General features: G+C 42.6%; 1 protein-coding gene across 26 annotated transcripts in view; it reads left to right on the top strand.

Moving 5' to 3' along the window:
• Nucleotides 1–23,068, top strand: part of ANK3 (ankyrin 3) — a 678,945-nt gene that overhangs the window by 330,642 nt on the left and 325,235 nt on the right. For 6 of the 26 annotated variants that reach the window (XM_029059636.2, XM_029059626.2, XM_029059633.2 and 3 more), the window contains exon 1: nt 12,843–13,318. The exons of 2 other annotated variants lie outside the window; for them this stretch is intronic. In XM_029059636.2, coding sequence (XP_028915469.1) covers nt 13,205–13,318 — 114 coding nt within the window. In that variant the 5' untranslated portion in view covers nt 12,843–13,204. Of the gene's footprint in view, nt 1–12,840; nt 13,319–23,068 lie in introns of those variants that run through there. 18 more of the 26 variants (XM_039911537.1, XM_039911538.1, XM_029059632.2 and 15 more) reach the window with 12 other exon arrangements.

Here is a 23,068-nt window from a genome sequence, read left to right as displayed (position 1 = left end):
TCAATTTAACACATTTAACCATTCTTCGCCTGCCAGGGGTGACATGGTACTGGCAGAAATCATTCAAAGGTACAGCTACCCTTCTAAGCATCCCTTTTAGAAGAGAGGACTATTACTACACCAAGGACTGTGTTTAACAAGTCTCTTCCCACAATACAAATCCCCCTTCTTCCTGAGATATAATGGTAGGAGTGCAAAGACAATTTGACTATTTAGAGCTGAGATTCCCAGGTTTATAAAACACTTGGTAAAAATGTTTGTACTCTTCATCTGGAATCCCATATGCTTCGTTGCTAAAAGGTTAGTTGATGAATTTTCTTTGAAATAATAATGATAATGCCCAGCACTTACATGACTCCTTTCAGCTACAGAGCACAGCAGTCAATCAGCAATGATCTCTTAATTCTCCGCTTTTCTTTCTGTCTGGTAGTGGACTGTTAAGAAAAAAAAATGTGGAGTGCATTGCTTACTAAAGAAAGTGGCAATTTTGATTCAAATAATTTTCCAGTTTTTCTGTTTTGTAATTCTTGGTAAGCACCTTGACTCAGTCACTCACCACATCAAAAAAGCGTCATTATTCTGATCAGTCACTTCTGCTTAGTTTTCTGGAGTGCACAAACAGAAGAGTCCAGTCCGTGCAATAATGATCAGAGATTGAAGCAAAGAAATCCCAGTGAATATAAAAAAAAAGATACAGAAAATGTGGCGTACATCAAGGCAAGAGAACTAGCCAGCTGATTATCCGCTGCAGTCGATAGTATTTTATTGTGGTCATTTTCTCGGTTTCTTTAGGTTCTGAGCAGGTGGAGAGGTTGGCTCTTACCATGTTTCCTGCCTTGGCAGATATCACACTACTTGCCCTTTGATAGATGACTCTAGTCAGACCATGCAAAATGGAAAAGCACCTGGATCGGATGGCATTCCTGCAGAAATCTGTCTGCATGCATAGAGAAAACTTGATCCTCGGGTAACTCCTCATGCTTTTCCTTAACTTGGAACACCAGGGAGATGCCACAAGATTTAAAAGATGGCCCCATAATCATCATTTCCAAAATGATTTCCTTGCTTTGTTTCCCCCTGAGGGATGATTTTCTAGCCAGAATACTTTTGAACAAACTGAAAGAACATAAGATTTGAGGTCTGTTTTCTTTTGGCAGGGAGAGTGAAGGACATAGAAGGAAAGGGTTAAAAGTGGAATCTTGGTAAGGAGTGGCCCAACTTTCTAAGCATGGGTATTTGGGGACTCTGCCACATTTACTGTGTGACTTTGGGCCAGTTGCTTAACTTCTCTGTGCCTTTTTCCCTTCATCTATAAAATGGGGACTAAGACTGAGCCCCAGGTGAAACATGGACTGCATCCAACTTGGTGAGCTGTATCTACCCCAGCACTTAGTACAGTTTCTGGCACAGACTAAGCACTTAACAAATACCATTTTAAAAAGACTCTGAGATTTTCATACAGGGAAAGAAATTCCTATTTTACCCACTAAAGTGCCAAAAATCAAGAATGTGTTGTAAGACTACTTGAACAACCTCTTATTGTATTTTACATTTTCTTTAAATGCAGTTCTAGGAAACTCAATATCACTCCTTTTATCCATTCTCTTGTTATTTTCTTGGAAAACAGAGTTCTGCCAAAAAAGAGCCCTCACATAATTTTGGAAGTTTGAAAGTTTTTTTCATTTTGCTTTTTTTTTTAACCCCAGTAGTTTGTCTTCCAGAAAGTAGACCTCTCAGAGGATAAATATTCCCATAAACTTTAGGTTGCCCTATATAGTAGTATAGTAAATTAAATGTAACAAATCTTTTTAAGTTCTGACTATTTTGAAGTCACAATTGTTGCTTCCAAATAAAATTTAGTAGGCAAATACCTCAAACCAAGAAAAGCAGTGTGGCCTAATGGAAAGAACACGGGCCCAGGAGTCAGAGGACCTGGGTTCAAACCCTAGCTCCTCCACTTGTCTGCTGTGTGACTTTGGGCAAGTTACTTAACTTCTCTATGCCTCAGTTGCCTCATCTATAAAATGGGGATTAAGACTGTGAGCCCCATGTGGGACATGGACTGTGTCCAAACTGATTAACTCGTCTCTGCCCCAGCATTTAGTGTACTGCCTGGCACCTAGTAAGCACTTAGCAAATACCATTAAAGAAAACCCAACAAAAGCCTGCCAGATGTTAGCCCTCACCCCTTCAGAGTCCTCCTAAAATTCTTTCTCCTCTAGGAAACATTTTCCAATTAATCCTCCAGCCCTAGAGCACTAATGAACATATCCTGCTTCCCCTATCTGTAATGTATTTTAATGTCTGTTTCCCTAAGTAGATTGTAAACTCTTGAAGGCAGGGCACAGGTCCATCAATGGTATTGTACACTCCCAAGTACATATTACAGTGCTCTGCCCACAGTAAATGCTCAATAAGTACCATTGGTTGATTGATTGATTGATCGATTGATCGATGGTAGAGTATTTCTGGGCCATGTATTTCTTTAGATACTAATTTGTCTTGGGGAAGTTAGGCTTTTTCAAGACACTAGTTACCTTATAACCCATGATAAACTCACTGAGAATAACTAGTTTTTCCTCAAATTACAGCAATTTGATGAATGGAAATAAAAATATGATTCCTGGCTTTCCAGGCATTCCTCTATGGGATTTGTGACCTTTTTTTGTGACAAAGAACCTCAGCCTTGATTTTGTAACTGGTTTTCTTCTCCATGGCTTTCAGTTGGGTACTCATTTTGATAGGAAGAGAGTTATGTTGATCCCGAAGGCTGGTCAGCCTGAAGGTGACTTCTTCATTCAACAGTGAATGTACATTGTTCAGCGATGGGAAACTCTTCTTTTTCAACTCATTTCTCATTCCTCCTTGTTCTTTTATATCTTAAAATGAAGTAAAGCATTCAACTAAATGCAGTAACCCCAATTGTTTCTCTGATCTCTTCCCTGGAAGCTGGTCCATTATAGCTCTACTTTCTGTATCCTTCCAAAATTTTCATTACTTATAAGCCAGTACATGAATGAAAGATTAACAAATGTCCATCAAGCAGCATGGTGTAGTGGATAGGGCATGGGTCTGGGAGTCTAAAGGTCATGGGTTCTAATCCTGGCTCTGCTCCTTGTCTGCTGTGTGACTTTAGGCAAGTCAGTTCACTCCTCTGGGTCTCAGTTACCTCATCTGTAAAGTGGAGATTGAAACTGTGAGCCCCACTTGGGACAGGGACTGTGTCCAGCCTGATTTGCTTGTATCTACCTACCCCGGCACTTAGTACAGTGCCTGTAACATTGTAAGTGCTTAACAAATATTAGAAATATTAAGAAATGGTGGGTAAGATATTGAGAGAAAACACAAATTTATGATGAAGTATGTTTTTCTCTAATTCTACAGCTTTTAAGCTGGTAGAATTCAGTAATATTAATTTAAAATTAAATGGAGATTTCAATTGTTCAGTAAATTGCAGTGATACACCATCATGATATAGATGTCATTTTTTATGTTGTTCAAGAAAATCATTTATGTGAGTGATAATCATCATAATATTCTCTCCATTTTTTGGCCCAGGGCAAATCGTCAGATACTATGAACTGTTACCCTAGGGGGATTTGATCAGAGATTCTCATTTATGCTTATCCTTTTTCTTTTGGTCTGATGCTTTATGATTCATTATTACAATCTCAACAGAGTTCAAGTTAATGAATCTTGGGTAAATAATTTACCCTTTCCCTTAATGATGCCTGGAAGAAAAAAGTCCACCTTCACCAAAAAAATAGGCAGTTGAAGTGTGAAACTGTTGAAAAGCTGTCAAGCAAAGAGGCAGGAAAAACAGGTCATTAGGGACAATGTGGTGACATTGTTCAACTTGACCCCGAGACATTTTAATAGCCTACTAAGTTGGTCATGACCGCCAATCCATCAATAGTATTTATTAAGTGCTTATTATGTTCAGAGCCCTGTACTAAGCACTTGGGAGAGTACAATATAACAGATTTAACAGACATGTCCAGGAGAGGACAGTGTCAGTGGAGGCAACGTTGGATAATGTTTCCAGGAGAAAGGGGTGGTCAACAGAGTCAAAGGCAGCTGGGCGGTAGAGGAGGATTAGGATGGAGTAGAAGCTGGTGGATATGGCGAGAAGGTGATCATTTGTGACTTTGGAGAGAGCAGTTTCTGTGGAGCTAGGGGATGGAAGCCAGATTGAGGGGTTAAGGAGAGAATTGGAGGAGAAGAACTTGAGAAAGTGGATATAGAGAAGAATGGTAGGAGGGAGATGGGGTAATAACAGGAGGGAGCCATAGGGTCAAGAGATGGGGAAGACATGGGCATATTTGAAAGCAGTGGGGAAGAAGCCATTGGAGAGTAAAAGGTTGAAGGAGGTGGTTAAGGAGGGAAGGCTGGAGGGGCCAAGTGTTTTGATAAGGTGTGAAGGGATGGGGTTGGATGCTCAGGTGGAGGGGGTAGGTTTTAAGAGAAGGCGGATCTTCTCTTGTGATACTGCTGGGAAAGATGGAAAAGTTGAAAACGGCGAGGAAGAGGGATGGATGGGAGAGGGGCAGGGGAGATTTTAGGGAGATCACACCTGATAGTTTCAATTTTCTCAGTAAAGTAGGGGCAAGAGATGGAGGAGGCTGGGGGACGGGGGGTTGGTAGGAAGTTAAAAAATGCAAAGTTTTTTGTTGTTAACAATTCAGAACTAGGCTTGACATTCTGTTGGGGAGGCAGCAGAGCCCGAGGTTATTGGCATTTTCTCAGAGTCTCCTGCTAAATCTGTGTCAGGGCTGGGTCCTCGCACCTTTCTGTCCTTCACACCCTCTGAAGGTGGCAAGTGCCCAGGAGTCTCTGCGTTAAGTCACCTAGAAGAGCCAAGAGGTAACATCCTCTCTGTCATGAATCAGTCATGAAAAATATCAAAAAGCGTTGATGTATAGATTTGGATTTGTCATGAAGACCCCTCCTACACTGAACCTTCACCCAAATAACTTATTCCTTCATCCCATCCTCCTCTCTTTCTCCTTCTCACCTTCCTTTCCTCTCCCCGACTCTCTCTTCTCCCCCAACCCCCAAACTGTGACTTCAGATCAGACACAGGGGGAGTCACAATTTCTTCATTTCTCATTTCATGATTTTTCCACTAAGCCACAAAGGAGCGTGGCTCAGTGGAAAGAGCACGGGCTTGGGAGTCAGAGGTCGTGGGTTCTAATCCCGGCTCCTCCACTTGTCAGTTGTGTGACTTTGAGCAAATCGCTTAACTTCTCTGTGTCTCAGTTACCTCATCTGTAAAATGGGGATTAAGACTGTGAGCCCTATGTGGGACAACCTGATTACCTTATATCTACCCCAGTGCTTAGAATAGGGCTTGGCACATAGTAAGCACTTAACAAATACCATCATAATTATTATTATTATTATTCATCACCAAATGTTCACGGTCTAAATTGGAGCTGGGGAATCCAGCCCTCAGGTCTTTACTTCAATCCCTCATCCCCCACTATATTAGGCCAAAGCAAAGAAGCAGCTGGCGGTTGTTGTGGCCAGCTGGCTCCTCTTCCAGGACTGAGGTCAAAATGTGTTTGTTGCTCAGATAGATGTATGAGGGGGTCAAGCAGAGGAGCACGCCAGCTGCCCCTTGGAAGGCCCTGATTAATCCAAAGAGAGTGGAGAGACCACAGGACTAGTTCAGCTCTCAGCCACATTTAAGTGCACACAGTCAGCTGGGTCCCCTTTAGGTAAGAAGGAAAAAACAATTTCAGGGGCCTAGAAGGATGGAAAACTTCTTCTTTAGGGTTCTAGAATTCAGAGTGTAGTGTTCTTCTTAATGCTCTTAGTGGTTGTCCCCAGTAGAACTTTGACAGAGCAAGGGCTTTCAGCATGGCTCAGTGGAAAGAGCCCGGCCTTGGGAGTCAGAGGTCAGAGTTCTAATCCCAGCTCCACCACCTGTCGGCTTTGGGCAAGTCACTTCACTTCTCTGGGCCTCAGGTCCCTCAACTGTAAAATGGGGATGAAGACTGTGAGCCCCATGTGGGACAACCTGATTACCTTGTATCTCGCCCAGCCCAGCGCTTACAACAGTGCTTGGCACATAGTAAGCACTTAACAAATACCAACATTATTATTATAAATGGTAGCTTTCTTTCGTTAGAGGTTAAAAAAAAAACCTTCCTCAAAAACAAAACAAAAACAAAAAAACCCTCCATCTCTCCCTTATTCTGTGGCTGCAGTGCTTTAAAATAAACCAAATCAGGGTGAGCCCAAATCACTTCCCATTTCACTGAAGCATTAAACTCTCTCCTTTTTTTTATGGTATTTGTTAAATGCTTACTATGAGCCAGGCACTGAACTATGTACTGGGGTAGATACAAACTAATCAGGTTGGACACAGTCTTTGTCTCATATGGGGCTTACGGTCTTAATCCCTATTTTGCAGACGAGGTACAATGTACTAAGAGTTGGGATAGATACAGGCTAATCAGATTGGAAACAGTCCATGTCCCACATGGGGCTCACAGTCTTAAACCCCATTTTACAGATGAGGTCACTGAGTCACAGATCATTTAAGTGACTTGCCCAAGGTCACACAGCAGACAAGTGGTGGAGCCAGGATTAGAAGCCAGATCTTTCTGAGCCCCAGGCCCATGCTCCTTCCACTAGGCCACACTGCTTCTCATCTTCTCCTTGAATATGAAGCCTGGCAGGGGTATTCCCATGCAAAGATTTGGGATCATCTCCCTCTATTTTGGAGACAGGGTATTTCTCTGCCTCTCAGCTTCATGCAGTACCTCTGCCAGTCCCCCCCTTTATAGTCCTTCATCGGTACTTAACACTTGAGCACCGTACTAAGCACTCGGGAGAGTACGATACAGAAAATTTGGTAGATATGTTCCCGGCCCACAGCATGAAATCCCAGCATCACTAGTCTGTGTTGTAGGGAGTCTTACCCTGAAATGTCATTACGATTCAAATGATTATGGTCACCTCAGTTCAACTGCTTTTGGTGCTCTAAGAAGACCCTACAGATTGTTTCAGGTTATTAATGCACTGATGAAATACTAAAGTCTTGGCTTACACCACTGGACAGCTTTGCCTGCCAAAATTTAGAAAATGCTGGCTGAGCCCTCTAAATGTCATAAAACACTTCAGTGAATTATTTTAATTACAATTGAATTAGATATTTAGCTGTGTATTATTGAATAAGAAATTTAGCACATTTTTCCAGGTGAGCAAATGGGAAAAGTGTTTTACCCGTGGTTTGTAGATACTTGTTCATGATCCTCAGCAAGCACCCCAAGGACCTGGCTGTCCAGCTCAGAAACAGCAAATTAATGGAAAACTCTTGACAGGGAAAGGAGAAAGGGTAGGAGCCAAAATTGAGCCATTCCAGAGAATCATGTCAAAAATGTTTGAGGTTCACTGGGGTAAAGTGTCATAGAACTCACCTTTCAGATCACTTTGTAAACTGAGAAAAAATGTAGTAGCTCCTCTACTGAGGCTCTTGAAAATGAGGGTTGTGATAATAATTATTGTAATGATGGTGATTAAGTGCTTACAAGGTGTCAGAAACTGTGCTAAGCATTGGGATCAATAGAAGATAATCCTTCTCCTCTGGGATGTATTTTGCAACTCTGGATGAAGGTGGGGTAAGGGATGGGCTGGGTGAACTCTCAAAATTCTTTCCAGACTAATAACTCTCTGATTCTTGGTAGAATACTAATTCATTTTGACAATATGATACACTTAAAGCTTTGATGGGAAGATTTATTTCTAGCGGCACCATTGGAAATAAGCCTCAGATAGTGTTTGCATTAAATTTCTCTTGTACCTAGTATTTATTGGACTATATGTGTCCACTGGACTGCCCTCTTCAATTGCAAGCACTTTGGAGAATATGTCTGCAACTTTTGCTTCAGTCACGTGTTTAGGGACCTAAACACACAGTACACCCAGGTATCCTGTAACACAGGTGTTGCCTTCTTGCAAAAGGCGACTCGAAGGGAAACTCATGCTGTAGGATTCACCGTGTTCAATACCATGTCAATGCACATGCATACAAAATTTCTTCTGACCACTGTGCACTGTGTCCCAAAGAGAACCTGGATTCTAATTCTGGCATTGCCACTTACCTGCTTTGTGAACCTGGGCAAGTCACTTAACTTCTCTGTGCCTCAGTTTTCTCAGTTGTAAAATGGGGATTTAATACCTGTTCTCCCTCCTACTAAGACTGAGAGCCCCAGTGGGACCTGATTATCTTATACCTACCTTAGTGCTTAGTACAGTGCATGGCTCATAGAGCTTAATAAATACAATTATTATTAATTATTGTTAAAGATATTCCTGTTTCAGATGGTTATTCCCTAATTCCAAAAGAGCTTTCAGGTCAGAATGTGTAGTGAAAACAGAGGTCATGACCAGACCCTGCCCTCTGCAGCAAAGTGATCATTAATTAATTATTATTAATTACTAACCATTAATTATCACTTTTGCGCCATCGGAACCCTTCGCACCATCCCAAATAAATACCCTTTTCTCGCCTGGTTCCAAAGTGATTTGGGAGTGAATGCGTTCATCTTGTTATGGTATCTGTTAAGCACTTACTTTGTGTCAAGCACTATTCCAAGCACTGAGGCAGATACAGGTCATAGAGTCCCTGTTCCACATGGGCCTCAATCAATCAATCACAGTTATTGAGCACTTACTGAGTGCAGAGCACTGTAGTAAGCACTTGGCAGATTACAATCTTACAGTTGGTAGACCAACGAGCTTACAGTCTAGAGCCTCCCAGTCTAAGCTGGAGGGAGAATAGGTATCGAATCTCCTGTAACACAGGGCTTGTGTTCTTGAAGAAACCCAAAATAAAGAACAGTCTTGGTGCTGTAATATTCACCCCATGGCCAACATGGCACACGTGCATACAGTCTTCCTTTGACATCATGCTGGTTTGTATCCTGGCAGGGATGCTTGGTCAGAAGAACATTCCCTAGTTCTACTATCACTTTCTGTACAAAATACAGTTTCTGGTAGAAGTGGTAGAGCACAGGCCTGACAGTCAAAAGGACATGTGTTCTAATCCTGGCTCGGCCATCTGTCAGCTCTGTGACCTTGGGCAAGTCATTTCAACTTCTTTGTGCCTCAGTTTTCCCATCTATAAAATGGGGAATAAGACTGTGAACCTCTTGTGGGACGTGGACTTTGTCCAACGTGATTAGCTTGTACCTACCCCAGCGCTTAATACAGTTCCTGGCATATAGACAGCGCTTAACAAATAGCATGAAAAATGAAACTCTAAGTACTAGAGTGATTATCGTGTATCTCAGTGCTTAGTGCAGTGCCTGGCACATAGTAAGCACTTAACAAATAGCATTTTTTTTTTAAAAAAAAGAGTGTTAGATTATTGTGCCTCAATGTTTGACTTGGTCATTTGTTCAGATAGCCTTTAAAAAATCCACACATGGAGTAGAGCACTTTACAGGCTTGTAGTGCCACATGACGATGTTCAATCAATCAAACCATGGTATTTATTGAGAATTTACGAGCACTGTACTAAACATTTGGGAGAGTACAGTAGAGGAGAGTTGGTAGACATCTGTTGCCCAATTGTATATTCCAAGTGCTAGTACAGTGCTCTGCACATAGTAAATGCTCAATAAATACTACTGAATGAATGGACATGTTCCCTGCCCACAAGGAGCTTACAGTCCAGGGGTGGTAAGGTCCCCAAGTTGTGAAGTTCCGTCCAATTTATCCAGAATCAACCCCAAATTAGACTCAGCTCTCAGTGGTCTCACTTTTACTGCTTCAGAGACATTTCATCTCGTATCAGGTCTCTGTGAACTCAGACATTGTGTCTGAGCCACACAGCTCAATGATGGTAACCTTGGCAGAAGGTTCTGGTTACTGAAAGTTAATCTACCAGATATAAAAACATCTGGTACCACATTGATCCTGGATAATAATAACAATAATGTTGGTATTTGTTAAGTGCTTAGTATGTGCAGAGCACTGTTCTAAGTGCTGGGGTAGATACAGGGTAATCAGATTGTCCCACGTGAGGCTCACAGTCTTACTCCCCATTTTACAGATGAGGTAACTGAGGCACAGAGAAGTGAAGTGACTTGCCCACAGTCACACAGCTGACAAGGGGCAGAGCCGGGATTCGAACTCATGAACTCTGACTCCCAAGCCTGTGCTCTTTCCACTGAGCCATGCTGCATGTCTACCATCTCTGTTGTATTGTACTCTCCCAAGTGCTTAGTACAGTGCTCTTCACACAGTAAATGCTCAATAGATACCATTGCTTGACTGATGGATAGCAAAAGGGAACATTTAAAGAAGAAATAAGTAAACATTTCAACTTAGGGTCTTTCTTGAGAAGTTTATCAGTGTTTTGATCAGAAACAGGTTTGTTATCATGATTATTATTACAGTTATTATTATTGTATTCGTTAAGTGCTTATTATGTGTGCCAAGGTCTGCATTAAGCGCTGGGTTAGGTAGAAGAGAATCAGGTCAGACATAGTCCCTGTGCAACACAATATCTGAGGGGGAGGGAGAAGAGATACTGAATCCTGGTTTTACAGATGAGGAAACTGAGGCAAAGAGAAGTTAAGTGACTTGCCCAAGGTCAACCAGTAGGTGAGTGGCAGAGCCGGGATTACATACCAGATACTCTCGCTCCCAGTTCCGGGTTCTTCTAGTGGGCCACGCTGGTCTTTGATGATCCTCATGTCTGTACTCTCGTAGTTACGGGGGGCAAACTCTTGCTGACCAAGCCCCATCTCTGTTTCAGTGCTCCCTTTCTCTTCTGTTTCCGGGAAGACAGAAGTCTGTTTGGGCTGCTGGGTGGGTGGAAGTAAGTATGTTCCCAGAACTCACTGATGTCCATAAGGAAGGGAGAGCCATCCAGGGGCTAGTAGCAGCCAGGCATCTGTTAGCCTGGAACCGTCTTCATATTTTAAAATAGGAAACATTGGTTGAGGGCAAAGGTGCAATTCAAGGGAATCATTGTGGCAGCGGGTGGTGGGAGGAGACGATGCCCGAAGCTAGTCACGATGATTCTCCCATTGCCCCATGCTGCTCCATGTCTCCGTTCTCTTCTTCCTTCCTCCTTATCCTTGCCTACTTTCTGCTGTCCCTTCACTTACTCACTCCCACCCATCTCTGACCTAGGGGAAGCAGCATGGCCTAGTGGATAGAGCTCAGGCCTGTGAGTTAGAAGGACTTGGGCCCTAATCCTGGCTCTGCCACTTGTCTGCTGTGTGGCCTTGGGCAAGTCACTTCACTTCTCTGTGCCTTAGTTACCATATCTGTATAATGGGGATGAAAACTGTGAACCCCATGTGGGACAGGGACTGAGTCCAGCCTGATTAGTTTGTCTCTACCCCAGCACTTAGAACTCTACTTGACAAATAGTAAGCATTTAGCAAATACCAGCATTATTATCAGTATTACCGAAATCCATTTTAAAGTTTTGCCAAGCAAAGGTAGAAACAGACACTTACTTTATGATGCATGCCACAGAGGGGAGTTCACTCTGCCTTTCGGGCCAGATAATTGTTGGTTTCCAGATTCCGATTCGTCGACTTCTAATGAGTCAAGAGAAATTATCTGATGGCGTGGAGGCTGCCCTGATCATACTTCTCTCCTTGACGAGCTTGCCCATGTGAAAGCAGCTGAAAATCAAGGTTCTAGCCAAGATCAGTCTGTAGAAAAGAGCTGGTTTCATGGTGACCTGCAGTGTCCTTTCCTTCCTTCTCAGTGGCAGAACGGGATGGATCATTGGAAACTTTGGAAAATATCTTGGGGGAGGCAATAGGGGTCTCTTCTCTTTATTTCATAAACTCTTTCTAGAGGAGATCAAATAAATCCTCACGTGATCATGCCTTTGAATCTTTTGGTTGCAACCCGGTAGACCCAACAAGCTTGGTCTGCATTGCAAAATCACATGCCCCAGCACAGGCGGCAGTGAACTTTCAGTGGCTGGAGCATACCAAATGTTGTATGAGAACCTGAGCAATTTCTGTTGGGATTTCTCGGAGAGATCAATATCACAGTGTTTAAAGATGATATTAAATTATAAGACAATAAAAACTTTTTCTAAAAAAAAAAATCCTGTTTTTCCACTTTATGGGGAAGAAATATCCTTATTTCTTTTTTTTCCCCCACAATGTTGCACCCCAGTAGAAACTCCCACAGGACTAGGATTCTGCTGCTATTTTACCTTACATAATGAATATTCAGAAGCTGCAGTCATTGAGGACTCAGGTGGTGGAAATAGTAAGATGATTGAAAGAAGCCTTGCTATGAAAGCCTAAAACTACATTTTTAACTACATTTTTCACTGCGTGGAAATAGTAATTGTCACCCAAATTTCTCATTCTCGGACCTTGTTGAGAGAATGGCGCTAGGACCTTCATATGAATTAGATGTCTGTTCTACATACTAACATGATCACATCTATTCGTATGATGTGTTGTAATAGGTCTGTTTTTTTTTTTGTGAGACAACAAGGTTTTTTGTAGTCCTATCCCTCAAAAAGCGCTGGATTGATAATTCGGCATAAAGGACACACTGTTAGGGAGCAATGCATGTATTGTTTCCTGCATAATGCAGTCAGGGTCTCCATAGCAAAATGAATTATTTTATTTTATTTTTTTTGTCACCATCAGCAGTTAACCTAAAGTAGGAACTGCTCCATTCCATTTTAGGTTAAACGACTCTCTATGCAATACCAGCAGTAAGGTACAAATTGCCACGCTGTCCTCTTTTCAAGTGTTTTAAAATAGATTTTCAGAATTAGGGTTAAATCTGTGCTGCTGCCTGTGTGGCTTCCCCTGATTTTTTTTCCTGTGGAAGCGCATCCTTTGCGGTATTCCCCCTTCAGCAGAATCACTTAGACACTTCCAGCTGGTGGCCGGGGATACAGCCATAATACAGCTTTCTCTGTCCCAGCTGTCTTTTTCATTCCGTTCAGTGCATTATGATGGCTGGACGATTTTCTGAAGGCTCAGGTGCAAGAAGGTGTAGGATGAAATCCGAGGACGGGCATTTTCATTGTTAACCCTCGGCTCCGACAGCATCTTGGCCATTTGACTGTCTTCCCCTTCCGAGGCAAAGATTTCTTTCCAGTATCTTGAATGCTGCTTGAAGGCTGAATTAAGGTGCCTGAGGAGACCACCTTTTGCAAGGAAACACCGTTTCCGGGGATTTTTAACGCACTATGGCTCATGCAGCATCGCAGTTAAAGAAAAACAGGGATTTAGAGATCAATCCTGAAGAAGAGAATGAGAAGAAAAGGAAGCACAGGAAACGGTCCCGGGATCGGAAGAAAAAGGTATCTCTCACTCTCTGTGTACCAGGATTCCTATTGTTTTAATTTCCTTATATCTCAGGGGCACTGCGGGTGATTTTCATATGAGTGACTTCGAGTCTGGGAAATAGAGGCTAGGAGGTGATAAAGAACCATCATAAAAGGCCACTGTGAGGGTTTGCAATGAAATGGAATGTTTTGTCCTCTGTGTTGGATGATTGCGGTGATGATGCAGAAGGTGTGCTCTCATTGCACATCGAAATTCGGTCATGTTACCATGTCACAGAAATGTGTTCTAGGGAGTTCAAACAGTGCCTCCACAATGATTTCAAGGTTAAATGTACAGTGCTGAGCAAGGCATGATTGAGAGTATGGAAGAGCTAGTTTTTGTACCTCTTCTGAATCAACCTCATGGAGAGCAATCAGGCTTTGTGCTGGAACGATGAACATGTAGGTCCTCACAGTTGGAGCAGAAATAGCATTTGGGGATTTTGTTTCTTATTTTCAAAAGATGCATTTGTTTGGAAACTGTAATGGTGCCAATCTGTTGGAGGCAACTTTCTTTTGTTGGCATCACTGAAGTATTCCTGTCCTGAATGTCCAAATTCCAGGGACACCAGGAGACCTGCAATCTTCAGCACAGTGATTGTTGTGGAACTGAGATTGGATCCTGCTGGGGCTCTATTGTTTCTCCAAGTTGGGGGGGGGGGGGGGGATTTTCTAGGTCAGTGGTGTTATATTACAAATGAAGAGTCTTGGTTAAATGACTGATGGCTTTGCCCTTAGAATGTGACACCTATCTGCCAGTTCTGAGGAAAAGGCCCCAGAGTAGTTCCGACGCTGTTGACAATTAATAAAAATGGAACGAAAGTCTGTGATTTGAAAACTGAAGTGAGAGCATGAAGCATTTTATGTGTCTTTGCGAAATCCCCTAAGGAATAGATAATCTCAATTGGCTTTAACCAGTGAGGCATGGGCACCCTAAATGACATGTAGATTTCTTTCCCCATATGAGCATCTCGAGTTGGAACTCTTGTCAGAATTCTTTTGCCTTTCCTCTCCTTTCTTAAGAAATGTTAAGGAGAAACATGAGAGAAGAAGCCCTTTAGGCTTTTGTTACATAGCACATTTTAAAAAGACAAATTGCAAGAGAGGCTTTTGGGTGTACTGCGGCATGTTAAATATAGATAGGCTCCACTCAGTTATACATATAAATATTCCTCGAATATATCCTGGCAAAAGCCTACAATCAAATTAAAATTATCAGTATGGGGGAGATTTCCAAGTCTTCTCCTGCAGAGCTGTTAGAGAATTACCATATTTTGATCTAATTTTATTGTGTTATGTATGTACATGGCTATGTCACTCTCAACCTTTCTCCTCCTTCCCCTCCCCCATGGCCTCTGCTCAAAGTGAGTCTGTCCCTACAGGGAAGAAAATGGCATGGCTTATTTACATTTATGAGCTGTGCTTCAAGGGTAGAGTGTTACCACCCACATTCTCAATGTATACAATGCTGGTAAATTTAATCAGGTTTACCCCTGAACAATAGTCTAAATCACCCACACTGCCCCTGCTGCTGCTGCTGCTGCTGCAGTCTGTGTGTGTGTGTTTTAATTTAGACTGGAACAGATTTGGAAGAGATGATACTTTGGCAGTTCCTTGATCCAGAAGTCTGAAACAACTGCTTCGTGGACAGAAATATTTTACTATCGAAAGGAACTCTTAACAACTGGAATGGAGCGTAGAAAAATATCAATATATCTGCCTTCATTTTGCTGGTGGTTTTCAATATTTTATTTCTGGAAGTTGTCTTAGCATATACCAGAAAGATATCTCTGAGTTTCTTCATCTCTGCGGTACTGACTAATCTTTAGCTCTCTTTTAATGTAGGGATGTTCACCAACCCACTTTAGAGTTTAGATTCTTTAAAAAAAAGATGCAGGGTCTTTCCCAAATGCAGCAGCAATTGGTGAATTAATGTCTCTGCAGACCCAGGTCAGAGATACCCTTCAGGATCTTTATCCTATACTCTGAGTCCAATTATGAAGATGTCCAATGTATGGGAATAGTTTTCTTTGGGGACCATCATTACTTTTTTTTTCATGCGCTAAGGACTGCTCATGAACCCACTCTGAATCCCAACCCCAGGACCAGAGTTAGTGTTCATTTTTTCGAAACAAGTATTATTGATCTATTCCACTCTCAAGGCTAACTCTTTACTCACATCTTATGCAAGACCATCCATCCTCCAGTGTCTTTCCAGCCCCATGAAAACCATGAGTGCTGACATCCCTGGATTATTTTCCCCAATAAGAGTGTGATCCTCACTTATATCTGGGCAAGTGCAGAATGTGTACATCCTTTCCCTGCCAAGCCAAGGCAGAAATAGCCAGCAAGCATCCATCACCTGGAGGGAGTGTTTTCATGCTTAGAAGAAATGTCACTGCTTTGTGCCAGGTTAGCTCTGGATGTGTGCTAAAGCGATCAGATGCTTTTTAAGGATCCATTAAACCTTCATTTATCTCTGTTCTCTGGGTTAATGACAATAATGGTAAGCAGGCAGCTAAATTTTAGGAACTCAAATAGCTGCCTTTAATCAGTCTAGTATGATGGTTTCCTCTGCCTCAAAACCTATGGATAGCAATTTTTCTCCAATTGTCCAGAATAGAAATGTCAGATCAGACAAGTAGTAGCACCAGCATTCAGCAAGAGCCCACTTATTGGGCTTCACTGTTCTAGGGACTTTGGAAGAACAAAACATACCTTAGAGTCATATTCCCTGCCCTCAAGGAACTTATAGAAGCAGAGAATGTTTTATCCAGTTTCTACATTTAAGAATCTGGCCGTGTGTCATCTCCAGTCAGCTCTCCATGCTGTGCTTGTTGTGGGCAGGGAATGATGATGGTGACTGTGGTATTTGTTAAGTGCTTACTATGTGCCAGGCACTGTACTAAGCACTGGGGTGGATATAAGCAAATTGGGTTGAACACAGTCTCTGTCCCACATGGGGCTCACAGTCTCAATCCCCATATTACAGATGAGGTAACTGAGGCACAGCAAAGTGAAGTGACTTGCCCAAGGTCACACAGCAGATAAGTGACAGAGCCGGTATTAGAACTCACCACCTTCTGACTCCCAGGCCTGTGATCTATCCAGTACACTGTGCTGCTTCTCTGTTATATTTGTTATATTATTATATTGTACTCTCCCAAGCACTTAGCACCATGCTCTGCACACAGAAAGCATTCAATAAATATGATTGGCTAACTCTGCAGCCCCTCACACCATAATTTATCATCTGAATAGGCATTTATAGAAGTTCCAAAAATTTTTTTGGTCACACCATGGTATCGACTCAATGGTCAAGCACTACAGGCAATTAAGTTTCATTGGTCTGTCTCAAAGTGTGATATAATCATCTCAAAATATTCTGATGTGAACTTAAGCCCTTGGTACAGTCCTCTGCATGTAGTAAGCACTCGGTAAGCACGATCGATTGATTATCTGGAGAAGTATGTAGAGGGACGGATCAGGGTTTGGACTATTCTGAATGTGTGGAGTCTTCAAAATCAGGCTGTATGTCTCCAGAGGAGGTACTTTCTATCGTGCTTGTCTCTGGTCCTGCTGGGCAACAAATGTTGATGCTATTTACCTCCTTCCTTTTTGGAATTGTCTGAAAGAAGAAAGGGACCATCGGAGAAATCATTGCAAGAAAACTAAATAATCTGATTGCCCGCTTACTTGTTTCCCAGGATCTCCAAAAATCACCTTGGAGTGACTAATAAATACTTGTTGACTGACTGACATTGTGTTTGATGTTATTTTCATCTTCCTGCAACTTTGTTGCAGATCTAATTTTTTGAAAAGCTCAGTGTAGGGTTTTTTACTTAGACACTTTTCAATTTGCTATTTTAAGAACAATCTTGCACCAGCAACAGCAAAATCAATGTATGCATGGCTTCCATAGAGAGTGTTCAGAATGTCCTCATGAGCTCTACCACATTCATTTGGCTTTCAAAGAAACGCTTCTGAGTTGTGTTTACAAAACACTTTCTTTTTGCCATTTGACCTTTCCCCAACTTTGATTTTGGCATTCCTTTTTTGTCTCTGATGCACTGGCTTAAGGTCCTAGCTTTCATTTGCTTCTGCTCTGGCCATGAACTGATGTATCAGACAGTGTGATCTGCAGTTGGTCTGACCCCCGTTGGGGGCCAATACAGCCCCGTGCCTTTATGCCTGGTATTTTTATTTGTAAACCCTCAGCCTCCATGTGCCTTGGCTCCTGCCTCCAGATCGTGTCCTCAGAATTGGGTTTTATAGGGCTTTTGGAGGAGAACATTTCTGCCTTAGAGCAATATATGAAGGGAGCTGGGGGACCACCCAGCGACTCACTCAGCAACCTTATAGGAACTGCAAACTTCTGCGAAGAACCTTTCCATTTGTGTCCTTATGACACCATCCTTTTTGTAACATAAGTTCATTCAATTCAATTCATTCAATTCAATTCATTCAGTCGCATTTTTTGAGCACTTACTGTGTGCAGAGCACTGTACTGAGCTCTTGGAAAGTACAGTTTGGCAGCAGATAGAGACAATCCCTACCCAACAATGGGCTCACAGTCTAGAAGCGGGGAGACATACAACAAAACAAAACAAGTAGGCGTCACTTGTTTACAGAATACACAAGTGTTATGGGGCAGGGTGGGGAGTAGAGCAGAGGGAGGGAGTCGGGGTGATGGGGAGGTGAGGAGGAGCAGAGGGAAAGGGGCTTAATCTGGGAAGGCCTCCTGAAAGAGGTGAGCTTTCAATAGGGCTTTGAAGGGGGAATTGTAATCGTTTGGCGGGTGTGAGGAGGAAGGGCATTCCAGGCCAGAGGTAGGACATGGGACAGGAGTCGATGGCGGGACAAGCGAGCACGAGGCACAGTGAGAAGGTTAGCACCAGAGGAGCGGAGTGTGTGGCCTGGGCTGTAGAAGGAGAGAAGGGAGGTGAGATAGGAGGGGGCAAGAAGATGGAGAGCTTTGAAGCCAATAGGAGTTTTTCCTTGAAGTGAGGGTTGATAGGCAACCACTGGAGTTTTTTGAGGAGGGGGTGATATGCCTAGAGCGTTTCTGTAGAAAGATAATCCGGGCAGTAGAGTGAAGCATAGACTGAAGTTATCTCAGGTGGGATGGCAAACAGGTATCTGTTGGTCTTTAGTGGCCAGTAGTCATCTGTGTCCACCTTAAAGACAGAAGACCGGTAGTTAAAAATCTGTGGTTTTTTTCCCCATGACTGCACTCTATTTGGGCAAATGATTCATGAAACTTCTCTATACCCTTTCCTCTTCTCTTCCTTTTCTCTCCATCTATTTTTCTTTTTCTTCTTTCTTCTCATTTGCATGCAAAGGATTGTTTCAGGGTTTCCACAGTCAAAGTCTTTAAATCTTTAAATGAAGGAAGCAGTGTGGCAAAGTGGAAAGAGCACAGGCTTAGAAATCAGTTTTTCTGGGTTGTAGTTCCAATTGTGCCACTGCTTTGTGACCCCTCTAGAATGTAAGCTCAGTGTGGGCAGGGAATGTGTTGATTATTATAGTGAACTTTCCCAAGCACTGCACACAGTAAGTGCTCAATATATACAATTGACTGACCTCGGGCAAGTCACTGAACCTCTCTCTGCCTCAGTTTCCTTATCTGTAAAATGAGGATTCAGTACTTTTCTCCCTTCTACTCAGACTGTGAGCCCTCTGTAGGACAGGGATTGTAGTCAACCTAATTAGTTTGTATCAGTCCCAACGTTTAGAACAATGCTTGACATGTAGTAAGCACTTAATGAACATCATAATCGCAAAAATAATCACATTCATATTCTGGAAAAACAGGTGCTGGCTAATTGTCCATTAGAAGTAGACTGAACCATATATTTATGGGAAAAAAATCTATACAAGCGTAAAATTGAATTCTGCTTCCATCATTATAGGACCAAGTTTTGATTATATTTCATTTTTGAACCTTTTGATAAAAAGAGTGGGAAAATATACTAAGTTTTGAAGAAACTGGTTAAAAAATCCAATAACGTCATCCTCTTTTAAAATAGATGTATCAAATAAAAAAATGGTTATTCCTTCCTGCGCATAAGAATTTATTTACACCCTCCTTAGCACTCATGTATATAGTATCCTCAGTGGCATTTACTGACCTCTTACAATGTGCAGAACGCTGTACTAAGGGCTTGGGAGAGTACAAAACAACAGAGTTGGCAGATATGCTCCTTGCCCACAATGAGCATACATTCTAGATGAGGGAGGCAGACATGAAGTGCTGTGGGGTTGAAGGTGGAGAGAATATCAAGTGCCCAATGATTACAGATCTAAGTGCCCAGATGACACAGAAGGGAGAGGGAGCCGGGAAGAGAGGGTTTAATCAGGGAAGGCCTTTTGGAGGAGATGGGACCTTAATAAGGCTTTGAAGGTTGGGCAGGGAGTTCCAGGCTGGGGGAGTGGGAAGAGGGTTGGCAGAGAGATAGATGAGATGGGGGCACAGTGAGGAAGATGGTGGTAGAGGAGTGAAGCATGCAGGCACTGCTGTAGTAGGAGATCAGGGAGGTGAGGTAAGATGGTGCCAGCTGATTGAGTGCTTTAAAGAAAGTGATAAGTAGTTCCTGTTTGATGCCGAGGTGAAAGGACAGCCACTGGGGGTTCTTGAGGAGTGGGAAGATCTCACCCTGAACTTGCTCCCTTTTGCTCTTCCTCCATCCCAGCCCCACAGTACTTATGTACATATCTGTCATTTTATTTATTTGTAATCATTTCTGTCTCCCCCACTCTAGACTGGTAAGCTCATTGTGACCAGGGAATGTGTTTGTTGTTGTACTGTGCTCTTCCAAGTGTTTAGGAAAGTGCTCTGCACACAGTAAGCGCTCAATGAATATGATTGAAGAATGAATGGACTGAATTTCTTTATAAAAATGACCCATACAGCAGAGTGAAGATTGTAATTATGTAATTTATTTCTATAAATGCCTGACTCCCCCCGAGATTGTAAGCTCATTGTGGGCCGGGAATAATAATGTTGGTATTTGTTAAGCGCTTACTATGTACAGAGCGCTTACAGGGAATGTGTCCGTTTATTGTTGTATCATACTCTCCGAAGAGCTTAATACAGTGCTCTGCATACAGTAAGTGCTCAATAAATACAATTGAATGAATGAATGAATGAATGAGTGGAGTGGGGAAAGACAGATGCAGTAGTCAAGGCGAGAGAGGATAAGTGCTTGGATCAGCATGGTAGCAGTTTAGATGGAGAGAAAAGGGCAGATTTCAGCAATGTTGTGAAGGTAGAACTGTCAGGATTTGATGACAGATTGAATATAATAATAATAATAATAATAATGTTGGTATTTGTTAATCGCTTACTATGTGCACAGCACTGTTCTAAGCGCTGGGGTAGATAGAGGGTAATCAGGTTGTCCCATGTGGGGCTCACAGTCTTAATCCCCATTTTAAAGATGAGGTAATTGAGGCACAGAGAAGTGAAGTGACTTGCCCACAGTCACACAGCTGACAAGTGGCAGAGCCAGAATTCGAACCCATGACCTCTGACTCCCAAGCCCGGGCTCTTTCCACTGCGCCACACTGCTTATGTGAGTTGAATGAGAGCGAAATGAGTCGAGGAAAGTGCCAAGATTATAGGCTTATGAGACAGGCATATCTCATAGTGGTATTGTCTACAGTTATGTGAAACGCAAGGAGAGGATGGAGTTTAGGTGGGAAGATAAGGAGTTCTGTTTTGGACATGTTAAGTTTGAGGTGACAGCAGGACATCCTAGTAGAGGTGACCTGAATGCAGAAGAAAATGCGAGGCTGCAGAGAAAGAGCGAGAGGTCTGGGCTGGAGAAGTAGATTGGGAAATCATCCCCATAGAGATGGTAGAGAGAATCAAATCTTCAAGGGAGTGAGTGTAGATGGGGACCTGGAAGGGGACCTAGAATTGAGTCTTAAGGAACCCCTACTGTAAGAGGGTGGGAGGCAGAGGAGGAGGCTGTAAAAGAGACGTAGAAAGAATGGTCAGAGAATTAGAAGAGCAACCAAGAGAGGATAGTGTCAGTGAAGCTAAGGTTGGGTAAAGTTGCTTCTAAGTAGAAGGAGTTGGTCTACAGTGTCGAAGGAGACGGAGAGGTCTAGGTGGATTAGTATAGAGTAAGAGGCCTCCAGATATGGGAGAAGTTCATTGGTGACCTTAGAGAGAGCTGTTTCTGTGAAGAGGGTAGAAACTAGATTGTGGGGGATTGAGGGAGAGGAAGCGGAAACAGCGATGTAAACAATTCTCAAGAAATTTGGAGAGAAATGGCAGGACGGGGATGAGGCGATAACTGGAGGGAGCCGTTAGGTCAAGGGAGGGTTTATTTTTTACCTCCGTAGGAATTATATGTATATTTTTCTCCCCCATTAGAGTGTAAGCTCCTTGCAGTCAGGGAATGTGTCATTAGACTGTAAGCCCATCAAAGGGCAGGGACTGTCTCTATCTGTTACCGATTTGTACATTCCAAGCGCTTAGTACAGTGCTCTGCACATAGTAAGTGCTCAATTAATACTATTGAATCAATTATTCTGAATTTCCCCAGGACCTAGCACAGTGCACTGCACCAAGAGGGTGTTTAATAAATACAGCTGCTACAACTCCTTCTACCACTGCTCTTAGGGGGCTGATACATGTGTCTGAATCTTTACAGGATTTCTTTAGCATTGCATATTTCTTTGGCATTATTTATCCCCTTCAAGCCTCATTTTATAAACCTGAAGATCTGTTCAATTGTAAGCCTGATTCATCACTGAAGGAGTAGCTTTGTATATAGAGAAGCAGCGTGGCTTTAGTGGAAAGAGCACGGGCTTGGGAGTCAGAGGTCATGGGTTCTAATCCCAGCTCCGCCCCTTGTCAGCTTTGTGACTTTGGGCAAGTCACTAAACCTCCCTGTGCCTTAGTTACCTCATCTGTAAAATGGGGGTTAAGACCGTGAGCCCCACGAGGGACAAACTGCTAACCTTGTATCTACCCCAGCCTTTAGAACAGTGTTTGGCACATAGCAAGTGCTTAAGAAATACCATTATTGTTATTATATTATAAATTGGATTTAATATCTAGATTCAGATTAAAACCTGGTTAAAACCTCAGTTAGGTTTGCATTAGAATGGTTATGTGCTTTGAGAAGGGAAGGAAGGAAAATATTAATCCACAGTGAGGCTTGTGGAAGGCAGAATAACCACCATTCCTTGACTCATGCAGAGAACATTTCTTCTGGCTGCACATCTGCAGAGGCCTAATGGGGACCAATGACAGCCCAGCTGGATAATGATAATACTAATAATGGCATTTATTAAGCACTTACTATGTGCCAAGCACTGTTCTTAGTGCCGGGGTAGATACAAATTAATCAGGTTGGACACAGTCCCTGTCCCACATTGGCTGACACTCTTAATCCATATTTTCCAGATGAATTAACTGAGAAGTTAAGCGACTTGCCCAAGGTCACACAGCAGACGTGGCAGAGCTGGGATTAGAACCCAGGAGTTACTGAATCCCCGTTGTACAGATGATGAAACTGAGGCACAGGAAAGTTAAGTGACTTGCCTAAGGTCACCCAGAAGGCCAGTGGTGGAACTGGGATTAGGCCCAGGTCCTCTGATTTATAGGCCTGTGCTCCAACACTGCCCTATGTGCTGTTTTTTTTTTTTTTTTTTTAGTTGGGAGATATTAAGAAAAGCTCGGTATTACTTTGCTTTGTCTCTAAAAGCCTT

This window comes from Ornithorhynchus anatinus, chromosome 3, assembly GCF_004115215.2.
Source record: "Ornithorhynchus anatinus isolate Pmale09 chromosome 3, mOrnAna1.pri.v4, whole genome shotgun sequence".
Classification (NCBI taxonomy): Eukaryota; Metazoa; Chordata; class Mammalia; order Monotremata; family Ornithorhynchidae; genus Ornithorhynchus; species Ornithorhynchus anatinus.
This window is presented reverse-complemented; position numbering and strand designations above follow the sequence as displayed.